We start from the raw sequence: 24,630 nt of genomic DNA, 5'->3' as shown, positions 1-24,630 counted from the left end.
ATCTGAAGGCCTTAGGAATGGACCTCAACAAGTGGGAAACCCTGGCCTCTGAGCGGCCTGCTTGGAGGCAGGCTGTGCAGCATGGCCTTTCCCAGTTTGAAGAGACACTTTGCCAACAGTCTGAGGCAAAGAAGGAAGGCCCATAACCAGGGAGACAGACCAGGGACAGACTGCACTTGCTCCCAGTGTGGAAGGGATTGTCACTCCCGGATTGGCCTTTTCAGCCACACTAGACGCTGTGCCAGAACCACCTTTCAGAGCGTGATACCATAGTCTTTCGAGACTGAAGGTTGCCAATAAAAAATCCTGGACCCAATGCAATGGGGTCTACAACTGAATCAAATTTTTGCCTTTGGGTACTATAGTATTATTGCTGAGAATATACAAAAAATTTACAACTCACATGTTTTTTGAATTCACATTTAACGGGATTGCTTCTTCAATGAAGCAGAGATAATTTAAACAAGTTTTATAAAAGAAAATCAATCCATTGTTTATTTTCAACTGCTTGCCATTTATGTGGATATTCATGCCAACCTCTAACATGAAAACAGAGAAAATAAACATAGGGTAACAGCAATTGTTATGCAAAATGTTTAAATTAAATGTGGAATACATGTAGGAAGATGGGAATGTAGAGAAAAATACACAGAGAAATACAGTTTAAGTGTTTGTAAATGAAATAAACTGTCAGTGCTAGCAAACTGAATTTGAAAAAAATACAATCAAATACAAAATAAAGCTGCTAAAGCATACTTCAGTAGTCTGAAATCCTAGGTGTGTACTGTCTTGGCACAAACCAAAGCATAAACAATTTTTCATAGTTTTCTCTCTACTCAGATGAAAATGAAGCAAAGAATTTCCAATACAAGTAGTGCTTCCATATAGATTAAAAACATGCAAGTTATAGATTATAGTTACTGACAACTGTACAAGTGAGGCCTTGGTATCCACAAGGGATCTGTTTACGGACCCCTTGCTGATACCGAAAATCACAGATAATCAAATTGTGATTTTCTGCCCCTTTCTCCCACTGAAGGGGACCAGAGTTGTGCTCCAGTCCCCTCCAGAGGCGCACATACACCCGCTGTCTCTGCAAGCTTCAGAATGGCCCATAGAGGCAAAAAAAGCCACTTCTGGTTTCCCAAGGGAAACCAGAAGTGACGTTTTTATGCCTTTTAAAACATTCTGAGGCGTGGGAAAGCCCTCTGGGGGTTTATATGAACCCCCTATGAGGTGAGAAATGTCTGCTAATAAATCAGGCTTAGATCATCAACTCATCTGTGTGTCCTGAACATGCGCTCAGATGCAGTGCTTTCCTGTGCCTGAACCACCATTCCTCGTTGTGCAATGCCTCCAGAGGAAATGCTGCCCCTTTCTAGCTCCCCAGCTGCAATCTGGGGCTCCAAGGGTCCAGTAAACCTGCTGTGAGGAAGGCATGTTGGTGCTGGGCCTCTCAGTTGGTGCTTGTGCACAGTGCCTACTCTCCCTCTCTCCTGCACAGCCAGAGGTTTGTGCAAGAAGAAAAACAGTGGCTGCGCCAGATATCAGTGGGGGCTGGGGGGTGGAACCTGCCCTTGGATGTGATGGCGTTCGCAAGGGAAGATGCCCATTCGCGTGGCTGCTCATCCCCTTTGCTGCTGCTGGACATCCTAGCCTGGGAAGAGCCAAAAAGGAGATTCCTCACTGGCACGTGGAGGTGCTGGATGCTGCCGACCATGAGGTTGTGTTGGACAGCAAAAAACCAACACTGCTCAGAAGGTGGGCCGTTCCCTGACTCAAACAAAGAAAAGGGTAGGGAAGGCACTGGGAGAAGTAATGCAGAGATAAAGGGCTGTTACAGCTGAATCCTAAGTGGGTTTACTCAAAAGTAAGTCCCATAATGTTCAATGGGGCTTGCTCTCAGGAAAGTGTGCATAGGATTATAGCCCTTGTCTCCACAGCAACCTCACCAGCCAAAGTTAACCTTTTATTCTCCTGAGAAAAAAGCCTGCCAAGGCTCAAGCCTCCTTCTTTTTAGAGATCCTCCTGCAGCCCATTTTGCATATGTTTGGCAGAGGTCTTTAAAAACAAACCAACTCCAGGACGTACTCATTTCCGTTTGAAACAAAATCCAAGGCTACAATTCAGTGCACTATTATTTAAGAATTACACCCATGGAAAGCAATGAGTCTATTTCTGAGTAAAACAGGTTGCAACTATGTGTAGCGGCACTTGCTCATGCTCATTCCTTGTTGCTTTTCTCTCCATTGTGAATTGCACACTCCCAATTATGTGTTATATGTTATATTTTATATGCAGAGTCTCGAGTTTAACAAACCAGGCACCTTAAAGAAGGATCTACTTAACGGTTGTACTGGTGTGTTATTTACAGTGCACTTACTCTTACAGTGTTTACAATAAGGTTGGGAAGTATAGAATTTAAAAAGTTAATGAATAAAAATATATCTTATGATCTTTTACTATGTTTTTAATAAATTAGAGACTGTACAGTTCTTAGGTAACAATTACTGGTAGGTTATTTTTCAGGAGCTGGTCTTGGGTAAAATCAGACAAAATTAGTCAGACACCCCCACTAAGTTTAACTCCTCCCCCCCAAGGGTAACAGAAAACTCTGTGATGTTTGGCTTAAAACTTGCCCTGTGAGATCAACTCATAGGTGAGTACCTACGGTGATTCCTGGTGCGTGTGCACCTGGTGAACAGGCTTGCACAGATAATCACATGCAGTTAGTACATTTGTTGGCACTGAAACATGCTATTTGAGTACATAATGGTAACTTTCAAAGTGGCCCTTGGAGATCCAATAATCATCAAGATTTAACATATGGATTCATTGCTGTTTCACAGCCCAATCATATCTTCTCTCCACCCTGCCACCAATGCCAAAATGGCTACCACTGCATCGTAGGGGGCAGCTGCAAAGACCTCCTCTGGTAAAGGAACATTTGTTCCCTTACCTGGGGGTAAACTTCCATGGGGTGGAAGGGTCTACTCAGACCTGCACTAGTGAAATCGCTGCATGGACCCGGGCAGCAGGATCGGGTCTGGGAAAGAAATGCTTTTTGGGCAATGGCTAATTTTTAAACACTGGATGGTTCACCATTCCTACTCCATTACAAACACAGATTCTTGTACCATTACCAGCTCATAGGGACAGAAATGGAAACAAGATTCAGATAATTAGAACATTTCCCACTGAAACTATTTTAATGCAGTTATGTCAAAAATCCATCTTGCTTACTGTGATATGTAATGCACTAGATAAAACAATTTGATAAAAAGGATGGCAACAGCATTATCCCTTCTGTGTTGGTCCAAAAAGAACAGCTGTCACTCACATCCCTGGCTCCCAAGGTCTCCAGAGTGCACTGAAAGCAAGCTGTCTCCAGGATAAGGGCTCCTCTGAGACCGACAGTCTCTGTATGGCCTCCAGCAGAAAAGCAATGCTTTGCTCACTCAATAGATTAGCCCTTTGACTCCTTTCTTTCACTGGTTAATATAAATATATGGCTTAAGTGAATGATTAACGCTCTCCCTACAGAAATTCAATTAAATACTTGGAACCGAAAGTAAAAATATCCAAGGAGGTTCCAAAACATTAATGCAATTAATTATCAATTATTAAAACTGTCTCTGAAAGACAAGTCTCTCAAAAGCCATTGTCTTCTATTTAACCTTTTCCTGCAGTCTTTTCAGAAGCGCCTTTCTGATTGTATTGGATTTTGTGTCTCTCAAAACTTTGTATAGAACACAGCTGAAAGAATGATCTTCCCTCAACATTTATACGCCCACAACTTGTCTGCAGATCAATATCTTGACTGACCCTCTCCATAACAATGTCTCACATCCAGCATGACCCTGCTTGTAGTTAGCACCCTTAACAATCACCGTGCTCCACCTCTTCTACAAATGGCATTAACCTCAGTACTCAGACACTATCCCCTCACATTTGCTTTGTCAGAGAGAGGCAAATCTCACAGATTAAATAGCCTTAGCGACCACTAAAAAAATCATTCACAATCTTACTGCAAAGAGCACCACTGCCACATAGCCCTACAACACAGATTTTTTTTTAATGGAAACATTGATATTGTCCCTTAGTATGGAGTCAACTTTGTGTTTGTTGACTTGTTTTAAAAACTGGATAAATGAATCACAGTGCAATCCTATGCATCTCTACTGAGAAGTAAGCCCCTTTGAATTCAGTGGAATTTATTCCAAGGTAAGTGTGTATAGTGTCCTATATAGTGCGAACTGCAGCTTTCAAACGGTTTTCAAGGGTAGTCCCAGGTAGAGTCCATTACAGCAGACTAAATGAGATGTCACTAGACCATGGACCACCATAGCCACATCTGATATGGTCTCAGCTGACACACTAGCTGAAGCTAGGCAAAGGCCCCCCATTCACATATACCACCTGACCATCCAGGGACAGCTGTGGATAATTCTACTTATATGTAACTTCTATGGATAGCACATCTGAAAATATCTGAAAAGGGCTTTGTAGAAAATTAGCACCCCAATCCTAAACTGTGCTGGAAAAGGCAGGCCAGTTGGCCTGCACTGTTATCTAGCATGGGGTTGGGGCAGCCTGTGGCACAATTTAGGGCAAGGGAAAGTAGTTCCCCTTACCCCAAGTAGGGGCCCGAATAGGACTACTCGGATCTGTGCCACCTAAAGAGGTAACGCAGATCCAAGCAGCCAGGCTTGAGGACAGGCCCTCAATGTAATAAGTCCTCACATCAGGTCAAGACAGCATTTAACAAAGGACTGAAATTGAGGGATGATTCTGGTTAACGTATATCCATCATGAATCTCTATACCAGAGATTCATCACTGTCGTCTAATAAAATGCTTCTTCAAAACAATTCTATAAATAATTATAGAAACAAGAGGCCACAGGTCCTGTTTTCAGTGCTGTAGTAGTTGATAAACATCGCTATAAAAGTAAATGGGCTAATTATCTGAATAACTTGATGTCAGGGATTTAGTAAAAGGAAAACCGTGACACACACTCATCAATAAACAGGAGGGTAAAGGCAGTTGCTTTGATGCTATGTACTTGGACTTTCTAAAATCTTTTGACAGGAGTCTTTCCCCAAAGGCGAAGCAATCATGACATAAAAAATTGTCCTTTCTGCTTCTGTGAACCTCTTTTATAGACTATGCTGCTGTTTAGCCAAGTATTCTTCTGGATCCTTTTTTAATCTATTATCATTATTATTATTAAGCTTGAGACTCCATTTGTTGTCACTACCTTTAAAAAAAGCCTTATCCCTTAATTGCTGTTTTAGGTTTCCGACTTGAGCCACACTTTTAGTACAGCTCCTCCTTTAAAAATGAAGAGATAATTCTAGTATGAATTAGCTTGGATGCACAACGCATTATAGCACACAATAGACCAAAAAAGCTGACTCTAGGTTCAAGCCATTAATAACACCATACAGATGCATTTTGTAATGTGCAACTATTTTCATTCTGTATTTATCAAAGCTTTGGAAATCATTTAGAAAATAAAAACTTAGCAAAAATTTGCTTGTAGAGGATTATTTAAAATATGATGGCTGGTTGACTGCATCACAATGGAATTATAATAACCAATGCTATTATTTTGGTCAACAAAGAAACAATAATATGAGCACTGAGGAATAACTACAGAAACATCTTGCTACAAGAAAGTTCTACTTAAGCTCTACACACACATTTTTTCAATGTGTGCAAAGGGTGGGTGGGGAACAGATTTGCACAGAGGGCCTCTGCTATTCACTTCAATATGTTCAGTTGAAGGTTTGCATACAGCCCTTGCAAAATAACTGTAGGCGTGCAGGACAGCTATATGATGGGGCAACTCTAATTTTCCATAGGTCCCAGTCATGTAGGGAGAGTCATACATGCATGGGTTCTGTGCAAACCTTCAGCTGAACATGTGGAAAACAGGACCTGGGATAGTGCACATTATCCTACTAGTATGACTTCTACAGGCCTGGCCCACCCACAACACCAACTGAAGCAGTCACCTCAGAGAGCAGACTGGTGAGGGGTGCCCACTCTGCCTACTTGCCACCACTGCTTCTCCTTCTGCTCTCCAGATTGAAAACAAAGAGGGGGACAGAGGAAGAGGAAATGTGGAAGGGAGTGGTGAGCTAGAGCATTGGGGAGTGGGAGGAGCAGAAGCTGGCACAGAAGTTTGGCATGCCACCTCAGGTGGTCCTTTACCTGTTGAAAGAACATCTGTAATTTGTTAGCCACTTGTGTGTGTCTGTAAGTGTATAGATGTATAATTACATTCTTATTCATTCCACTCTTACAATAAAAAGCATGCTTAGCCATCCTGCATAGGACTGGAAGTAAATTGTTAAACTTTTGCATGGCTGCCCATTTTGTTCTCTGATTCATAATTTTTTTAGCTGGAGAAAACTGTATTTTAAACAAAGAATGTACTCATTAAAAGCTTCTTCCACCAGACATGATTAGGTATATCATCGCTCTTTGGAGATCATGCAGACATCTACCATATATACTCATGTGTAAATAAAAATATTTATGCCTTCAAAAGCATGGGTCGACGTATACATGGGTCAATATGGTGAATAAAGCTTCTGGGAGCAGCTGCTTGGTGAGGTGGGCATGGGACTGGGCTGAGAAGCTCAACACAGAGGGGTGGAGGAAAAAGGAGCAATTTTACTTACCAGTAATAGTTCTGAGGCAGCAACAGAAAGCAAACAAATAAAAAATAGCCATTTTAGCTTTTTCTCCAAACTGAAGAAGTGAAGGCGCTTATGGGAATTGTAATCTGAATGAGGGCTGCTGCTATAGAAGTGCAGCACTTGCTCCTCACAACTCCCATAAGGACCTTCAACTACCTTCCTGTTTGGAGATGAAGGGGTAAAATCCTACCCCCCCCCCCTTCGGCTTTTTGCTGCTGCCTCGGAACAATTCCTGGCAAGTCATTTTCAAAGAATTTCACATCCCCCTCAGTTGTACCCTCAACTTATTCAGGGGTCATAGAAAATTTCATGGGTGTAGGCAAGCATCAATGGTACTTGGACAACTTTCGCTAGCCAAACTTTTTGTTATGTAAAGAGGGAAAATGATTTATTCAGTTATATGCGACCTTGATCTAAGCTTCATTTTAGTATTTTAAAAAGCAGATATCATTATGAAGAGATGTGCAAATCCTTTAAAGTTAACTTGCTATTGAATTGAGCTGCCTTTAGGTCTCACTGAGACCCACTGGAGTTACAGTTGATTTATTGGCAGAAATGTCTCATCTTATAGGCGAATATCTACTGTGATCTGTTCTTACATCAGGGAGCTTCTGTATAGTAATAACTATCTTTACTGTATAGAAATCAGAGAGAAATGCATTTAACCTTTAATTCTTGCTAACTGAAAAGTACTTGCAGCATTCCCTTCTGCAAACAATTGGGTAGGTTTGGTATCAAAGGGATTCTCGTCAAGAGATTTGTAGCAGCAACTGTGTTAGGCTATACACGCGCGCATGCACGCGCACACACAGACACACGCACACACGCGCACGTGCACACACACACACACACACACACACACAGAGTTGGCCCTCATCTTATGCAAGGGTTATGTTCCAAGGGTGGCACAAAAAACCAAAATCGTGTAAGATAAAACTTCCTTAAATCCAAAAAAGAACCCACACTGTGTCTTTAAGAACATAAATCAGAGGTATGTGGGAACAAACAACCCAATCCTATCCTTCTCTGTTCCTGGAAGAACCACGGTGCCAAATGATGACCACTGTATCCAGTGGGTGCCAGGAAGCCACCAGAGCTCTCCTCGGGAGAAGGGGACTTTTGTTATACTTATCATGTATGAGGCTTCTCATGTATTCTGCCATTGCAGACAAGAGAACCTCCGTGTCAGGGCTTTTCAGCCCCAAATCTAGCAGAGTATGCAGAGATCTAGCAGAGTATGGCTCCACCTGTCCCACCCCCCCAGGTCGGTTCCTCCACCCACCCCAGAATGCCTTCCCTCCATCCCAAAAGCCCGCACCATCACCCAGAGCTCTTATCTTTCTCCAGGTTATGTCCTTCCAGTGCTGGGCCCAGCCCCAACTGGTGGTGGTGGCCAGGCGCTGGCACTCCTTCCTTTGAGGGTGCAATAAATGTGCTTTACAACATGTTTACAACACCCAGTGCTGGCACTATGGCCCATTAGGATTGGGCCCTAATATAACTAAAGGGAGCAGCAGCTTCATTCTCCCATTTCAGGTTCATTCCGGGGTGTATACCGAGTAAGTGGAAAGTCAGGTGGAATCGCCTGCACTATTTAAACTCTTTTTTTGGGGGGGGGGGAAGGGAAATGTGTGCACTTAAATTTGTACAAGTAAAGTGTGCATAAAATGGAGTCCAATTACTCAAGCAGAGAGAGAGAGAGAGAGAGAGAGAGAGAGAGAGAGAGAGAGAGAACAATGTTTCTTTTATAGTTCTTACAATCTCTGTGGGTCTTTGTCTAAATGGCTACTTTAACTTTGACATCCACCAATTAATCCTTGTATTTTGGAGCCAGCCATGGAATTCAATCTCAGAAGGAATAAAAGGAATAAGAGAGAATTTCAGGATTGGACTCTGGGGATTCTTAACATGAATAAGTTGATGGGCTGTGGAAAAAGTCCGTATTTTTTCCAAGTCTCTTCTCCTGTCACAGCCTTCAGCAGTCACTGAGCGTTCTCTTGCCAAAATTTCTAACATAAAATTTATCTTTCTTTCATAGGTCAACACTCTTCAGCTTTACATAGATTCAGCCTTCCAAATACATGGGCATGGAAAGGAAAATATCACAGGATGTGGATGGCACTTCAAATGCTTTAGAAGATCCCAACCAAAGCAAGCATCTGCACACTTGGCTTTCCTGAAGACAGTTACAATGAATAACCCAAATTAACAAAGTAAAGGAATTGTTTGAGTGCCCAGAACTCTGTATTACCAAGAAAGGAACTTAGAATACCCAATGAGGTTTACAATCAACTGGTGCATGCCCCCTATATTAATATATTTTATTCAGCATGCTGGAAAAGCATTCTGAAATTCTTTTTACTTTGGTTGGGGGGGATGCCTCCTGAAGCATTCATTGAGCTCCATGTCCATCAGATTGGGACTACTCTGGTGGCCTTGTATTCCCCTTCACCTGGTGTTCCATTGCAGCGAAGACATATTTGCCTATTTGTGAGTAACGTGTGCATGTGGCTCAGATTGGCTTTCTGTAGGGCTCAATACATTTGTCAGCTGGGTGGCGGCTTCCTTCTTGAATTTTTTTGGGAAACCTACATTAATCAGATTGGGACCATTCTGGTGTTTTGCATTTCTCTCAGCCTAACCTTCAAAATGGACTCAGTTGCCTACTCATAAGTAAACACAGTGCGGCTCAGTTTCACTTTCCATAGGGCTCAATGTATTTTCCTTGTCAACTATCAGCTTGTCAGTTCTGTTCTGCAAACCATCAGGTTGCAACCCACAAGTGGGTCCTAACCTACAGCTTGGGAAACAACGATCTAATTTGAATGGATATTTTAGTATAGATAGTTGTAACATGATACAGTGAATAAGTTTTTTTTTCTGAGAGAGAGTTGGAGAACTTTAAATGTGGGAAATCAAGCTGTATGGCGCACCTTGCACTTTATAGAGACTATAATTATGTGTATTTGCAATTACATATTTTAGGCAATATTTTTGAAATGATTAAATAATTACTCAAGATTCATGCTGCAGAAACATAGCTGTGGAAGAGCTAGTGAAGAGAAGATGTAAGCATCTCAAAAGAAGATACTTTAAAAGTGAGCATACTGTGCAAAAAATTATTTTATAAAAAACCACATCAGATAAACTATTAGAGTAACAATAATCTTTGCCCTTCGAACAGTCATGATTAACTCCCATTCTGGAATGTAAAAGGCTAAAAAAACCTCAAAAAACCAGCTGCCTAATGAGCTTAGACTATTAAGTTGGCACACCAGGTAACAAAATAATTACCACCAACATATCTATCTTTAGATAACACGGAAAGTTATATTTATTTAAGCATAAGATTATGGGAATTCAGTACAAGGTCAGAAACTGTATCCTTAAACAGCTTTGTATCGTGTCTTTCACAGTAGGTGGGAAAAGGCTAGACTTCTTCTCTTTTAGCCTCCACAGTTCAGTAACTGGCAAACATCATCTTAAGGTATTTTCAGATAGTCAATAATGACTGCACATCAAAACAATCTTGAGGTCTAGGACAAATTTAATGCAATGTCTATTTATCAAATATGCAACAGCCAAGGTCAGTTGGTAGATGTCTGTCTGTTCGGGATGTTTGAAGTTCCCCATGTGAGACGTCTCTCCGCAACTGGAAGCCATCTTAATATTCAGTTGACACATAATTGGCCACAACAAATAAACAAATGACTTTGCTTATAGTGACTTATTGTCTTTATAAAGCTTCACACATCCAAAATTAGATAAATGGCTTTGGATTAGCTTCATGTGTGAAAGCAGTTGCTCCTTTGTAACCATGAATCAGTCACTCAGAGAATTCTGTAGAACTGTGAAGAAGTTGCTCTACAAATAAATCTGGAGACCTAAAAGTCATAGCCTATGCAGGAGTACTTCCAAGTAAAGTACTGTTGCTGAGCAGCCAGGAAGCATAGCCCAGTGTTCTGCAAAATGGCAAGCAATTGCAATAGCATCACTGTTATTACAATGGATGCTTTTTCAGACATCACAAGAGAAGAGTCTCTCCATGTTGAACAAGAAACAACCCTTTTATAGATTAATTAATAGCTCAATCATAAGAAAAACTCCCCTAGCTCATGCAGCTGTGTCACCAGAGTGCATGCTGCATCCTGCAAGAGGGGCAGTCCTAGAGGTTTCATGAACATTTTTCCCTTGCCTGGGGGTAAGTTTCTGCCACCTGAATGGGTCTACTTGGACCTGCACCAGCAATTTTGCTGGCACAAGTCTGAGTGGACCTGGGTGGGTGGACTGAGGTTGGAAAGAGGGGTAGGATACTGGCAGCGCCAATGCTGACAATACCAGCCGCTTTCCTGCCTCAATCTGCCCCCTTCCATACCCTGATCTCCGCAATGTTTCCCCCCTCATTCCTCCTTCCTCATTTCATCTACCGCCTGCCTTACCATTGTGTTAACTTACTTGTTGTAAGATCACTGGTGTGTGGCTGCAGTCTCTTGCAGCCTGGTGCAGTCTCTGCAGTCTGGTGTGCAAGCAGCAGCAGCCCAGCTACCCAAAAAGGCATTGCCATTTGCAACAGCCATAAAGGAACATGCCCTGCTAAAAAGCTAGTTCTGGCCCCAATACAATTGAGGTCTTAGTTACATTTGAAGGTCATGTGGTACATGTATTTTGACTTCAATGTGCATGGTAATCATATTTCAAAACTACTTCCATCCCTCCCCTGACTTAAGCATCTGAGGGGAATGAAACCTAACCCTGCTCTCAAATCCCCCTATTTATTTTTTAAATGCTGTTCATTTTAGACAACTGTCTGGCCTCAGCAATTGCAGACCCATTGTTATAGTAATTAGTTTCAGAGATATAAGCTGACCTGGAATCTTTTCTTGTAGTGTCCCAGAAATAGATCCCAGAAACAGAGAAAGAAATAGGAGGAGGAAGAGGCTGGGTCATAAAAGAGAGATGCCTTTTATTCCCTGCTGCAGTTGCTTCCTGATCATGAGGAGAAACAGAAAACAAAGCAGAGCCCAGCTGGAAAAGAGCGGCTGGAGGAGAAAAGTGGCATCTGGGTTAAGACCCAGACCTCCTAGAGCTGCTTTCCTGCTGGGCACAAAAGCAAGGTTCCCTCCTATCCTCCGTTTTACGTTATCAGGGAACAACATTTTTTTTTCCCCTTTCCCCTTCCTCCTCCCAGTTATTTCCTCTAAAACTCATGGGGGGGGGGGAAACAAGGTTTTAACCTTCCAAGTCTCCTAATACCTGCATTCTCATGACAGGTATAGTTAGGGTCATATTATTTGCAATTTTACCATCGTTATGGATGATATTGTAATACAAAAGTAAACTTGCTGATCCCTCAATCTGCTGATGTGGTTCTTGCTTGGATTATGTTTTTATTGCTTTGTTGATCTCATTTCTATTTTGTATTAGTTCGTTTTAACTGTAAACTGCCCTGGGTTCATTTGGAGAAGGGCAGTACATAACTCCTTTAAAATAAAAATACATAGATGATAGTACTTCAGGGAAGGCAGCAGCGTAGAATCCTATTGTTGTATGTGTGGTAGGGACCTGAAAGATCAGCAGGCCCAACCCTCTGCTCTGAAGGAGGGCATTTTTCAGAGATGTGTCTTTACACCTTTCCTAGAAAACTTCTAAGACAGCTCTGCAGTATTCCTGAAAAGCTCCTTCCCATCACTGAACTGTCAGTACAGTTAGGAGGTTATTTCCTAAAGTTTAACATAAATCTAGCCACCTGTAGTTCAAAACTACGCTTTACCTTTAAAACTGACAGCACATTTTTGTCTTCAACTTAGGTGAAAAAGATTAAACACAACCAGATTCTATTAAATCATGACTGCTTGCTGTCTCTAAAAAAGATCACATTACAGAATGCTTGGGAAAAATGCTTTATCTTTGCAACAGAAATGAAAACATGAGGAAAAATAATACATATCAAATGAACACATACTGAACAAATCATGTAGAAAGGTTCTAGTATCTTCATCCTAATTGTTTTGAATTTAACTTCTACACACTTCGGCTACAATCTAACCAAGAGGATAGACGTGCTTCAGCTCATTGATTTCTATTGGTTTAAGCATACCTCGCTATCCAGTCCTCTGTACTCCCAGCAGTGTCTGCAGCATTTAGCAGTGGAGTTTTGGCCTCCAGAGACCTTCTCGGGATAAATGGAATGTAACATGTTCTGGAACATGAAACATTTGTCCCATTGTCCTGGGGAAGACCCCTGTTGGCCTACTGGGTCTATTTGGACCCAGATCCAAATATTTGCCTCCACCCCATTCCATTCCATTCACTGCATGTTCTCATCTGGCTCAGTGGGCATCCGGTGGAAAAACTGCAATATTTTCTTTCTTAAAGTTTTTGAGTGAAATACTCATTAAAATACAATCACTGTGCATCTTAGAGGAGGGGATGGGCAAGTGCAAGTTTTTTGCACTGGACCACCAGTGTTGTAAAAGGGCCCTAAAGCACTTTCACACCTCCAGAGGCCCGCCCAAGCCCCACTGGGCTGGCACAAAAGGTAAGCCCACGTTGGCCAAGCTAGGCCACCATGAGGTCTGGGGGGGAGTAAGGGGAAGTCTGGGGGGGTGTAGGGAGGGTGGGCAGTGGTGAGTAGGGAGCAGGTGAGCTCCGGGTTGCACGGATCTGTGCCACCTCTTTAGGTGGTGCAGCTCCAAGTAGACCAATTGGGACTACTGTGACATTACCGAGAGTAAGGGGAAGCTATTCCCCTTGCTCTGGGCCGAGCCGCTTTTGTCCCCAACCCTGCCTTGGATGCGGGACAGGCCAGGATTGGGCTGCCTAGCACAGTCCACTTGCACAAATTCATCTGTATGTGACTGGCAAACAAAAAACAAGCAAAACAAAGAAAAAACAACAGTTTAAAAGTGAAGGTGATTGCACTTACTAAACACATGCCCCTGAGACTGGAGAATGAAGCTGCTGTTCCTTGACTCACAGCCCAGTCTTATTCAGCGCTGGAGCAGTGGGGCCATATGGCCCACATTGTATCCAGCGCTGAAACTGAGCAGGCCGGAGATCTCCTTGGTATAAGGGAACATTTGTTCCCTTACCCCATGTCAATCCCCAGCCTGGCCAATGGAGCTACTTGGATCTGTGCCAGCAAAACTGCTGAAGCTAGTCTGAAAAGCCTCATGTAGAGCCCCATGTAGGCCTCCTCCACTGATCCTCCCCCCTTCTGGGCATGAGCATCCCCCTCCCCACCCTGCCTTTGTTCTGCCCTCCCTCTACCCCTGCACTGCTTGATGCTGAATTTACCAGCACCGGCGGCCATTGAGATGGATTCAGCACCAGTGGGATGGTGCAGGCCTTTCTGCCGGTGCTGCCTACTTGCAAGTAATTGCAAATATGCTTCATAGCATGTTTGCAATGGCTAGCACTGGCACAGCGCTACAATAGGATTGGGCTGCCAGTCTCTGTTTCCACCTGCATAAAGAGACAGCACCTATTTTTCCACAGGGGATTTTCAAGGTAATTTTGTGTACACTATTTTAGTTTTATGCACTAACTCTGGAGGATAACTTTCGCATAACTAAAGGATCATAATGTTTTAAATAATTTTGTTACAGCCACTTATACTGTTGCAAAATTTCTGCTTCCATATCACTCCACACCTCTTCCTGTTCTTTTTCCAGGTTAACAGGAGGAGGTAGATTCAAATGTAGGCAATGCACATTAAATTCTGAATGAAAGGGAGGAGGTAGCAGAGGTACCCCCAAAATCCTAGATCTGGGCACCTAGTTGGAGAACTTAACATAGTTTAAGTCTCAGGAGAACTTTTCAGGTGAAAAATTTGAAATGTGGGAACCCAACTGCACTAAGTCCAGGGTCTTTGGATATCGGTGTGTGCCAGGATCCTAACCCCATTTCCTCTTTTCCTCCCTCTACCTTATTCTCCTCGGTTCTGTGCCAGGCAGTTCTGGCTGGCACAGATCTAAGAAGACCCATTGGGTGCAGAGGTGTGCCCCAGGGTAAGTCTCATCTCCTTACCATGTAGAGACCTCTGCAGCTGCCCCCTTTTCATAGGATTTAGAGTGCACTCCTTTGACATGACTACATTTGTGGGGGGGGGCATTAAGTTAGGATTGGGTTGTAAGTTTCTCAATAATGTATTTTTGCTTATTGTTTGTTTGCATTATTTTCTGCTACGTATTTACACTGAGTTGGCCAGTTAAAAGTTAGCATTTGTTGTACAGAGAATAAAGATAATTATTCTTCTTAGTTATTCACAGTAAAAGCTAAGATGTTCCTAAGATATTAACAAGAATTAAATCCTTGATTATACAATTCACCTCAGGAAACAATTTTAAACACAATCCTTTTATCAGAGGAACAACACAAATTGAGACGCAGAACTATAAATAGAGGTACAGCATAACAGTATATTAATGGACAACTAATTATTTTGTAAAATAAAATAGTACTGTGGTGAAGTTACTAAGGTCAATTAGTTTTATTTTAGTGAAGGCAGTAAGTATACATACAATTAGTAAATTTAGTGCAGATGGCATGAGTAATCTGTTGAGTCCTTTGAAGTAATAAACATTACCTTTTGTGGGGAAAAATGTTCATTAACTCTCCTGTATTTATTGGGTATCCCTGCAGTTTACAGTATGGGCTCCTACTTTGTCATCTTCAGGCAGGAGAGTGGTCCTCTCACACTTTGCTGGTCTGGCATCTGATGAATTGTGGAACTAAGCAGATTAGAACCGCGATTCTGACCGTAGGGCGCAAGTGCAAGACGTGACCACGTTCATGTTTCTAAGAGGATATTTTTAACCCCTGCTAATTGGGTAAGAGGCACTTTTTTAAGTGGGTGCTCCTTTTTTTAGCAGGGGGAGAGTAACTGGCCCACCTCACCCCAGCACTGTCTGTTCTAGTGGCTGTCTGCTGGTATTCTTTTGCATCTTTTTAGATTGTGAGCCCTTTTGGGACAGGGAGCCATTTAGTTATTTGATTTTTCTATGTAAACCGCTTTGTGAACTTTTAGTTGAAAAGCGGTATATAAATACTGTTAATATATAAATACTGTTAATAATATTTTTCTGCAACCTAGTATCTTGGGGGCCCAATCCTATCCAATTTTCCATCACCGGTGCAGCTGCAATGCAGCCCCAAGGCAAGGGAACCAATGTCCCCATACCTTGAGGAGGCCTCTGTGACTGGCTTCCCAACACAGGAAGCAGTGCAGACCCCACCGTCACAGTAGCACCGGCACTGGATAGGATTGGGCCCTAAGGTACCTACAGGGACGTGCAAGATTTCCTGGCAATACGTATAAATGCCTCAAATTACTACTACATCTCTTCTTTAGTTCTGTTGCAATTGCTGGTTGTCTCATTTGCCTCTCAGCCATGCTATGGAAGTCCTTCCTTTTTGGTCTACTTCTCCAATTGCCAGTTAGACCCATAGAAAGCCATTGCCATGCTATTGCTCTGAAACTGAAAGTTTAGGAAAACCCCAGACAGGAGCATTATCTTGTCTGCACCCCTGAGTGATAGCTGACAATAGGTAATACAAGCAGGACCTGAAAAAAATATTGCGGTGCATTCCCAGCCCCTGAAAAAAAGTTGCTGTTCAGGGTACCAGATCCCAGTTTGGAACAGGAATTTCAAAGTGATGTTCAGGCCTTGCAAGGGGAGTAAAGTTGGACAACTTTTTCCTTTCCTATTCTGTTGAACCCTGATCTGCTAAACAGCAGTAGGTTAATTTTGGGGCTGACTATCAGCCAAACACAAGCATTTTATTGCTATGCAGCATGGAGGAGGGATTCTGGAAAGTGGGAAAAGTATCCCCTGCATAATGCAAAGGAGAGAGTTTTAAAGTTCTTGACCCACATCCCTCCAACCCACAAGTAAGTGCTATAAACTGTTGGGGACATAAGAAGTCCACTTCCTTCTCCCTTCGACTTCCCATTTTTCCCCTTCAACCAACTGAGCCTGAAAGTGCACCTCTTACCACCTGCAAGGACCATCTCAGTAAGCCTCAAGGATAAGCCTGGCCCTGACACCTAGTACATCTGTAGGGCTGGTCATACAAGGAAAAAGAAAGACTGCACTCACTGATGAAATGTTACTTACTAATTATTAACAGCGAACCCTCAATTTAATGGACTAACAGGGAGGAAGTGGTGTCTTTTAATGCCAAAACTCTGTTAAATCTGAATGCACTGACATAAATGGAGATGCACATGGTCAAAACACAAATAATAAGTTTTTAATGAAGCAGAAAATGTCAGTTGTTTCTGAAGTCTATTAAAACACAGTTCATTAAATTGAGGGTTCACTGTAATAATGTTGTGCGACAAAAAAGTAACGTTCTTCTTTGATCACAAATGTTATTTTCTACAATGCAGAATGTGTACTGATTTATTATTATTATTATTATTATTATTATTATTATTAACAACTTTATTTTTACCCCGCTTTCTCCCCGGAGGGACTCAAGGCGGCTAACAAACAAGGTTAAAACTAATTTAAAAACGTAATTTAAAAACAGATAAAAACATAACGACATATCATAAAAACAGTAGATAGATAAAAAAGGAGTCAGGTAAAAGAGCATAGCACAGCAAATTATAAAAGGATCAGGCCCGTAACCAGATGTTTAAAAAGATATTAAAAGATGTTAAAAAGATGTTAAAAAGGCCAGGAACTCAGAAGGCTTGTCTAAACAGAAGGGTCTTCAGGCCTCGCCAAAAAGTTTCAAGAGAGGGAGCAGTTCTTAAATCAAAGGGAAGGGAATTCTATAGTGTTGGTGTCACTACTGATAAGGCCCTATTTCTTGCCGCCACCCCACATACCTCCCTAGGCGGCGGCATTTGTAAAAAAGCCTTCTCTGATGACCTAAGAGGACGAGCCGGATTGTACGGGAGTAGGCGATCTCTAAGATGCCCTGGCCCAGAGCAGTATAGGGCTTTAAAGGTCAAAACCAGCACCTTAAATTGGGCCCGGAAACGAATGGGAAGCCAGTGCAGCCACTGGAGAAGCGGCCCAACAGAGTCAAACCCCCTACCTCCAGTAACTACACAGGCCACCGCATTCTGCACTAGTTGCAGTTTCTGAACCACCTTCAAGAGCAGCCCCACATAGAGTGCGTTACAATAATCTAGTGTCGATGTCACCGTGGCATGGATCACCATGGCCGGGTCTGCACGATCCAAGTACAGCTGCAGCTGGCACACCAGCCATAGCTGAGCAAAGGCCCCCCTAGCCACAGCCGCCACCTGGGAATCCAGGAGCAGCTGCAAGTCCAGGTGGACCCCCAAGATGTGGACCTGCTCCTTTAGGGGGAGTGCAATCCCATTCAGTGCAAGCCGATACTCCAACATCTGCATTGAGGATTTCTGAACCAGGAGAGCCTCTGTCTTATCCGGATTTAATTTCAGCTTGTTAGCTCCCACCCAGATCCTCACTGCCTCCAGACAGTGCTCTAGGACCTCAACCGCCACCCTGGAGTCTGGAGGAAAGGAGAGATAGAGCTGGGTGTCACCAGCATATTGATGGCACCACACTCCAAACCCCCGGATGACCTCTCCCAGTGGTTTCATGTAGATGTTAAATAGCATGGGGGACAGAATTGAACCCTGTGACACCCCAAACCTCAAGGGCCAGGGTGTCGAACAGGCATCCCCCAGTACCACCATCTGGGACCGATCCTCCAAGTAGGAGCAGAACCACTGCAAAACAGTGCCTCCAACTCCCAACTTGACCAATCGGCCCAGAAGGATACCATGGTCAATGGTACTGAAAGCCACTGAGAGGTCCAGCAGGACCAACAGGGATGCAACTCCCCCTGTCCAGTCCCCGGCGTAGGTAATCCACCAAGGTGGTTTCTGTCCCAAAGCCCGGCCTGAAACCAGATTGAAAAGGATCCAGATAATCCGCTTTATCCAAGACCCTCTGGAATTAAGACACCACTACCCGCTCAATTACCTTGCCCAGAAACGGGACGTTGGAGACTGGCAGTAGTTGTCTAATACAGTGGAATCCAGGGAGGGCCTCTTCAGGGGGGCAAACCACCACCTGTTTCAAAGCACATGGTAACGTCCCCTCCATCAAGGAAGAGTTGACCACCCTCCCTGTCCGCTAAGCCAGTCCACCCCGGGCAGCTCATCAGCCAAGCTGGGCAAGGGTCAAGCAGGCAGGCAGATGGCCTCACACTCCAAAGGATTCTGTTCACATCCTCAGGCTGTACAAGCTGAAAAGAATCCCACAACACCGGACAAGTAGTTGTCAAGGGGACATCATCAGACACTGTCAATGTGGCATGCAAGTCATGACGAATACGATCGATTTTATCTGCGAAATGTTGTGCAAACACGTCACAGTGGCTGACCTGTGTTCCTCCTGGTCTACTGGAGGGGCCTGATGGAGGAGTCCCCGTACCACACGGAACAGCTCTGCCGGACAGTTCTCAGCAGACGCAATGGTAGCAGAGAAGAAAGATCTCTTCGCTGCTACCACCGCCACGGAATAGGCTCTGTAATGAGCTCTACTCCGTGTCCGATCGGATTCATCACAAGTTTTCTGCCACCGTCGCCCTAGACGCCTGCCCTGCCACTTCATCATTCACAGCTCCTCAGTGAATCAAGGGGCCGCTCCGAGTCTGCAACGCAGCAGAGATCACTCTGGAGCAATCTCAACCACTGCCCTGGTCATTTCCCCATTCCAGAGGTCAACCAGGGCCTCAGATGAGACGCCAGTCTTGGCAGTGGGAAAATCCCCCAGAGCTCTCAGGAAACCTTCAGGATCCAAGGGTGGACCACAGAATGCGGTGCCCGCCTCTGCAAAGGTAAGAAGCTTCAACAAGCCTAAACCTTACCAGGAAGTGATCTGTCCATGACAACGGAGTGATCTTAACCTCCTCTACATCCAGATCACTACTCCTGTGCCCAGCTGTAAACACCAGGTCCAGCACGTGTCCTGCAGCATGTGTTGGGGCCAAGATCTTCTGGGAAAGGCCCATGGTTGTCATGGCGGCCATGAAATCCTGAGCTGCACCTGCTGCCGGTGCCTTGGCATTAACATTGAAGTCCGCCAGCACTAGTAGGTGGGGGGCCTCCAATGCTACCCCCGAGATCACCCCGGTCAGCTCAGGCAGGGAGACTGTTGGGCAGCAGGGTTGGCGGTACACCAACAGAATCCCAATCCTGTCTGGTCCTCTCAACACAACATGCAGGCACTCGAACCCAGCAAACTGTTGAACAGGGCACCTGGTAAGGGAGATGGACTCACGATAGACCATTGCAACTCCCTCTCCCAGTGCCTGCAATCTTGGCTGCTGCAACACCTGGAAACCTGGTGGACAAAGTTCGGAGATAACTCCTCCTGCCATGTCCAACCAGGTCTCCGTAATACATACCAGGTCTAATACATATTTAGGTCTATGATGATTCAATGTATGGCAGTGACAAGCAGAAGAATATTCTTTACCATGATAATTCCCAGAGCAGTGATTTTCAAGCAGTGTGCCATGGGAATTTGGGGGAGGGTCATTTATTAGTAGGGCTACTGGGGAGGTGAATCCCACACCAGCAGTGTGGTGTGCCTTGTCAGTTGTCAAAAAACTGATGGTGTGCCCTGAAAATTTTAGGTATGCTGAAACTGATGGTGTACCCTGAAAATAGCCTTGTCAGTGTGCCATGAGATGAAAATGTTGAAAATTGCTCATCTAGAGATACAGGGGAGCCCTGTATCTGCGGATTCCATATCCATGGATTCATGTATCTATGGATTGGGTCCACAAGGGCCCCCGGCATGCACCCCCTTCAAAAGCAAGGGGAGCAGAGTTCCCCTCACCTCCACAGGGTGGTGTCCCCTCGTATCCACGGATTCAGTTATCTGTAGGGGTTCCAGAATGCAGCTCCTGCAGACATGGGAACATGTCTGTATAAGCACACAAACTTAGGACCTAATCAGGATGAATTACAAGCCTCTTTTGTAAAGTATTTTCTAGATTTTTCTTCCACATTAAGAAAATTAAGTAGAAAATTCATTGCTAGTCATTGTATTGTGCTTTATATCATGTTCAGCTACATAGAAGTAATTCTTAATGGGGTTACAGTGCTTATATGAATAAAATATTGGACTTTCCAAGCTCTCCTTATGTACTGTTTTTTAAATAAATGTACACATATACCAAAGAAGATTTGATCATCCCTTTGCATTTACAGACCTATGTTCTAACAGTCCAAGCCTACTGAAATTCCCCCCCCCCCCCACAACTAATGCAGCTGTACCAATGGAGTGTGCATTGTATCTGTGGGGTGTGGGGGAGTCAGAAAGGTCACCTAAAGGTAAGTGAAGTTTTGTTTGCTTACCCCAAGGAAAGCCTCAACTGCTGCTATGGATCTCCTGCTGTTTAGCATGCATAAGTCCAGGGCCTTTAATAGTGGCAGTAAGGGAGATGAATGGGGTTTAGGGGTTAGGACAGGGAGGCTTTGAAAAGCAGAGATAAGATCTGGTGTGCATGACTGCCACCAGATCCACCTATTCTCTTCCCACCCACCCCCCAGTTCCTCCCTCAACATGCCCTGTTACTCTTTTGTAGTGTCAAGAGTGGAAATTTTCCAGTGTCATCCAATTGGTCTTAGTCTTCTACAGCCTAAACCACAATAGACATGGTCAGTAATATAATTAATCAATTGTGCAGTAGTTCATGGGACCTTCCTGTGCAAATATGAATATAATAGTCTCACATTGCACAGCACAGAACTACCAGTTCTGCTTCATATGGTGCATTGCTGCTGCCCATCATGTGTGCATCATCTTTAGGTGTCTTAAGTTTAATATGAAGCTGATAATAACATTCTACTAGTTAATTTTTCTCAGCCAAGTGGATTTAAATTGAGTGACATGCACAGTTGGTGACACAAGTCTATAAGCTTACAAACCAATTCAAAATCACATTAGCAATACTATTTTTTTTATTAATGTATTATGGAAAAAATCCAGTCAAATTTAAACAATTTTCAGCCCCACTGGTTTCAGTGGAAGAATTAAGTATGTATTCCATTGAAAACAGTGAGACAAGAGTGCTTAACTTTGGCTGGATTATGCCCTGTGTTAACCACCTCACTAATGCACCATTAGCATGTCAAAATGCAATTTATCTTCACCTTACTTGTATCAGGATGGAGATAAAAACAGAGCTATCCCCTATTACAAAATAACTTACAAGGAATTGCAATGGCTATAATTATGCCACTATCATACACTTCCATTAAGCTGTTTTCTAAAATTTCACTTTGTTTTCAGCGCTGTGCTAATTTGGATTATCAACCCCATCCTCTTCTAATGTTTACAGTCCCACACAATTGTAGTTTCTGTCTGCTGACATTTGATGAGAATGAACAAGCATTCAGCATAGTACTTGTTCCCCCATCCCCAGAGACCACTGTATGTATATTCTTGAGGTGTTCTTTCCTAGAATAAACAGGCACACAACATCTAGAGAAAATGAATGGCATGCTCTAACTCAGTGGTTCTCAAAGTGGAGGGTCATGACCCATCATAAAAACCAAAAAGGGTCACTTTCCCTTAAGAGGAGTAACCCACAGATGAGTGTCGTGGCAGCGCCACAGCAATCACTGTGCCACAGGCACCCAGACTCATTTCAACGTATCTAGAGGGACTGTGCAGCCTCCCAGAGTCTCCTAGAGACTCACTTTGCGAGCCTCCCCACCGCTGCAGTTGGAGCCCACTTCCGGTTTTGGAAACTCCATGCTCCGGAGCTCTGACCGCAAACTGGAAGTGGGCTCCGACTGTAGATCAAAACCCACTGCAGAGGGGGGGAGGCTCACTGAGTGGGACTGCAAGCCTCCAGGACTCTTCCTGAGGCTGCACTGTCTCCCCCAAGGTATGCTGAAATGCGCCTGGGTGCCCGCAGCACTGCAATTGCTGCAGCGCCATTTGGACATCCCCCCCTCCCAGTCCCCACCTCGCCAGCACTTACCCCAGGATCTCAGACTCCCGGAGAGTTTGAGAACCACTGCTCTAACTCCATCCATGTAATTTTCTACACTGTTTTTATTCCACAACAAAATGTCTGTTGCATTTAGATTTCTGAAGGGTTTTATGGATGTCCCATTTTATGGATGGGACATTTTATGGATGGGTTTTATGGATGTCCCATTCCCACAACAAATCCGTAAGGACAACAAGCATTACACAGTAATTGATGATGTCTGTGATAAGAGTTTTATATAATAGACCAGGTTCTGATGTGGCTGAATGTAAACCTAGGTGTAAAATCCTTGTTTAGCACAAGAGAGATTTAAAATAACAGAAAATATAGCTTGACTCTGCTTTCTAATAGGAAAAAGTGTTTAGGGAGAGTCTATAGGGCAGCAGTTCTCTTGATCATGGTCGAACTAGATCGTTGCTAGTGAAACATCCAGTAGGCTCGTGTCCGTTCATTAGCTTTTTCAAATCTCAGAAACAAACGACTGATGGCCCAATCCTATCCACTGTTCCAATTCTGGTGCAGCCATGTGAGGGGTAGACACAGAGGCCTCCTCAAGGTAAGAGAATGTTTGTTCCTTTTCCTCAGGGCTGCATTGAAGCTGCAGTGGCACTAGAAAGTTGGATACGATTGGGCCAAGTCAAGAGAAAGTACAGAAGGGTGGCAGTCCTAGTGTGTGGGTAGAGGGGGCAATAAAACTTTGATTGCTATGATAAATTTGTTGTAAGCTGCCTTTGGCTTCACTCTGGCTAGGAAAAGTGGAATAAAGCATTCTAAATAAAATAAATAAATAACAAAAAAGGTACCCACAGATAAAATGAGTAATTGGGCCCAGGAACCAATCGGTTGGTAATAACTTGGCTGAGTTCACAGGAGCATGGGATACGTGGAAAGGCTGAGAATGCATTGTTAGTAAGGGAGCCAGACCAATATGCCTTTTGGTTTGAGTTCATGGCTTGCTGATGTAACTTGGATGATGCAAGATCATTGGAATAGAAGCAGTCATGTGGTCATGTGCAAATGATAATGTTTAAGTTTGTATTGCAATTCTCACAGAAGAGTCACAGTAGCATAACAGAGAATTTATTTTCCATTTTGCATCAGTGAACGCAACATATCAGTGTTGTATAAGTAATCTCAGCAACAGAGGTATATTTTTAAGTAATCTCAGCTACTGAGGTATATTTTCCATTCTTTAGGATTTTGGCAGAAAAACCCCTGTTGTCTTCAATTGGAGCCATGCTGTTAAAGTTTTCGGCCACTCTGGAAATACTTCCCACTGTGTCAGTGAAGATTTCAGTGGCCCTTGTGAGAAAACGTTTGATTTTTCTAAACCATATTTGTATGAAATCTTTTAACTTTCAATAAGGTTTACTGTATTTTTTCCACTTGTATGGAAGTTTTGGCTTCTAGCAATGGTAAACCACACATTACTCATACTTCTTAATCCCTCAAAAATCAGAATTTTAAATCGCTTTAATGCCCTTTCTTTTAATTAGAATGTTGCTAAATCTCTAGGCAGTCTTACCAACTACTTTAACCTCCTTTTAATTTGTCGTCTAGAAAATTATAACTCTTCATTAACTTTGGGAGACAGAGCATTAAAATTGTGATATATCATTCTCCATTTTATTAACAATCTACTTAATGAATTCAGTGCTCGAAGCAGATCGTAGTGATAATATATGCATTTACAATGTTTTTTTTAACAAGAATTTGGCAAGAAAGCTAATATGAGAGCACACATTTAATTGCATGCATGAGAGCACATGTATCCACACTCAGACACAGAACCAAACATGAACTTTGCGACAAAATGCTGAACTTTACTTTAAAATGTGGGGTTTTACCTTAACAAAATTAATCTCGAGTAAGCACAATTAAAATGACACAAGTTAGAGATGCTAACTTAAATCCCA

At 43.2% G+C, this 24,630-nt stretch overlaps 1 protein-coding gene across 3 annotated transcripts in view; it reads right to left on the bottom strand.

Moving 5' to 3' along the window:
* TENM2 (teneurin transmembrane protein 2) overlaps positions 1-24,630 on the bottom strand; it is an 831,585-nt gene that overhangs the window by 786,066 nt on the left and 20,889 nt on the right. Inside the window, exon 3 of one of the 3 annotated variants that reach the window (XM_066618094.1) lies at positions 1,967-1,999. The exons of the other annotated variants lie outside the window; for them this stretch is intronic. Within the exon in view, the coding sequence (XP_066474191.1) occupies positions 1,967-1,999 (33 nt within the window). The remainder of the gene's footprint in view (positions 1-1,966; positions 2,000-24,630) is intronic. 3 annotated transcript variants of the gene reach the window in all.

Source organism: Tiliqua scincoides, chromosome 2 (assembly GCF_035046505.1).
Source record: "Tiliqua scincoides isolate rTilSci1 chromosome 2, rTilSci1.hap2, whole genome shotgun sequence".
NCBI classification, from domain to species: domain Eukaryota; kingdom Metazoa; phylum Chordata; class Lepidosauria; order Squamata; family Scincidae; genus Tiliqua; species Tiliqua scincoides.
This window is presented reverse-complemented; position numbering and strand designations above follow the sequence as displayed.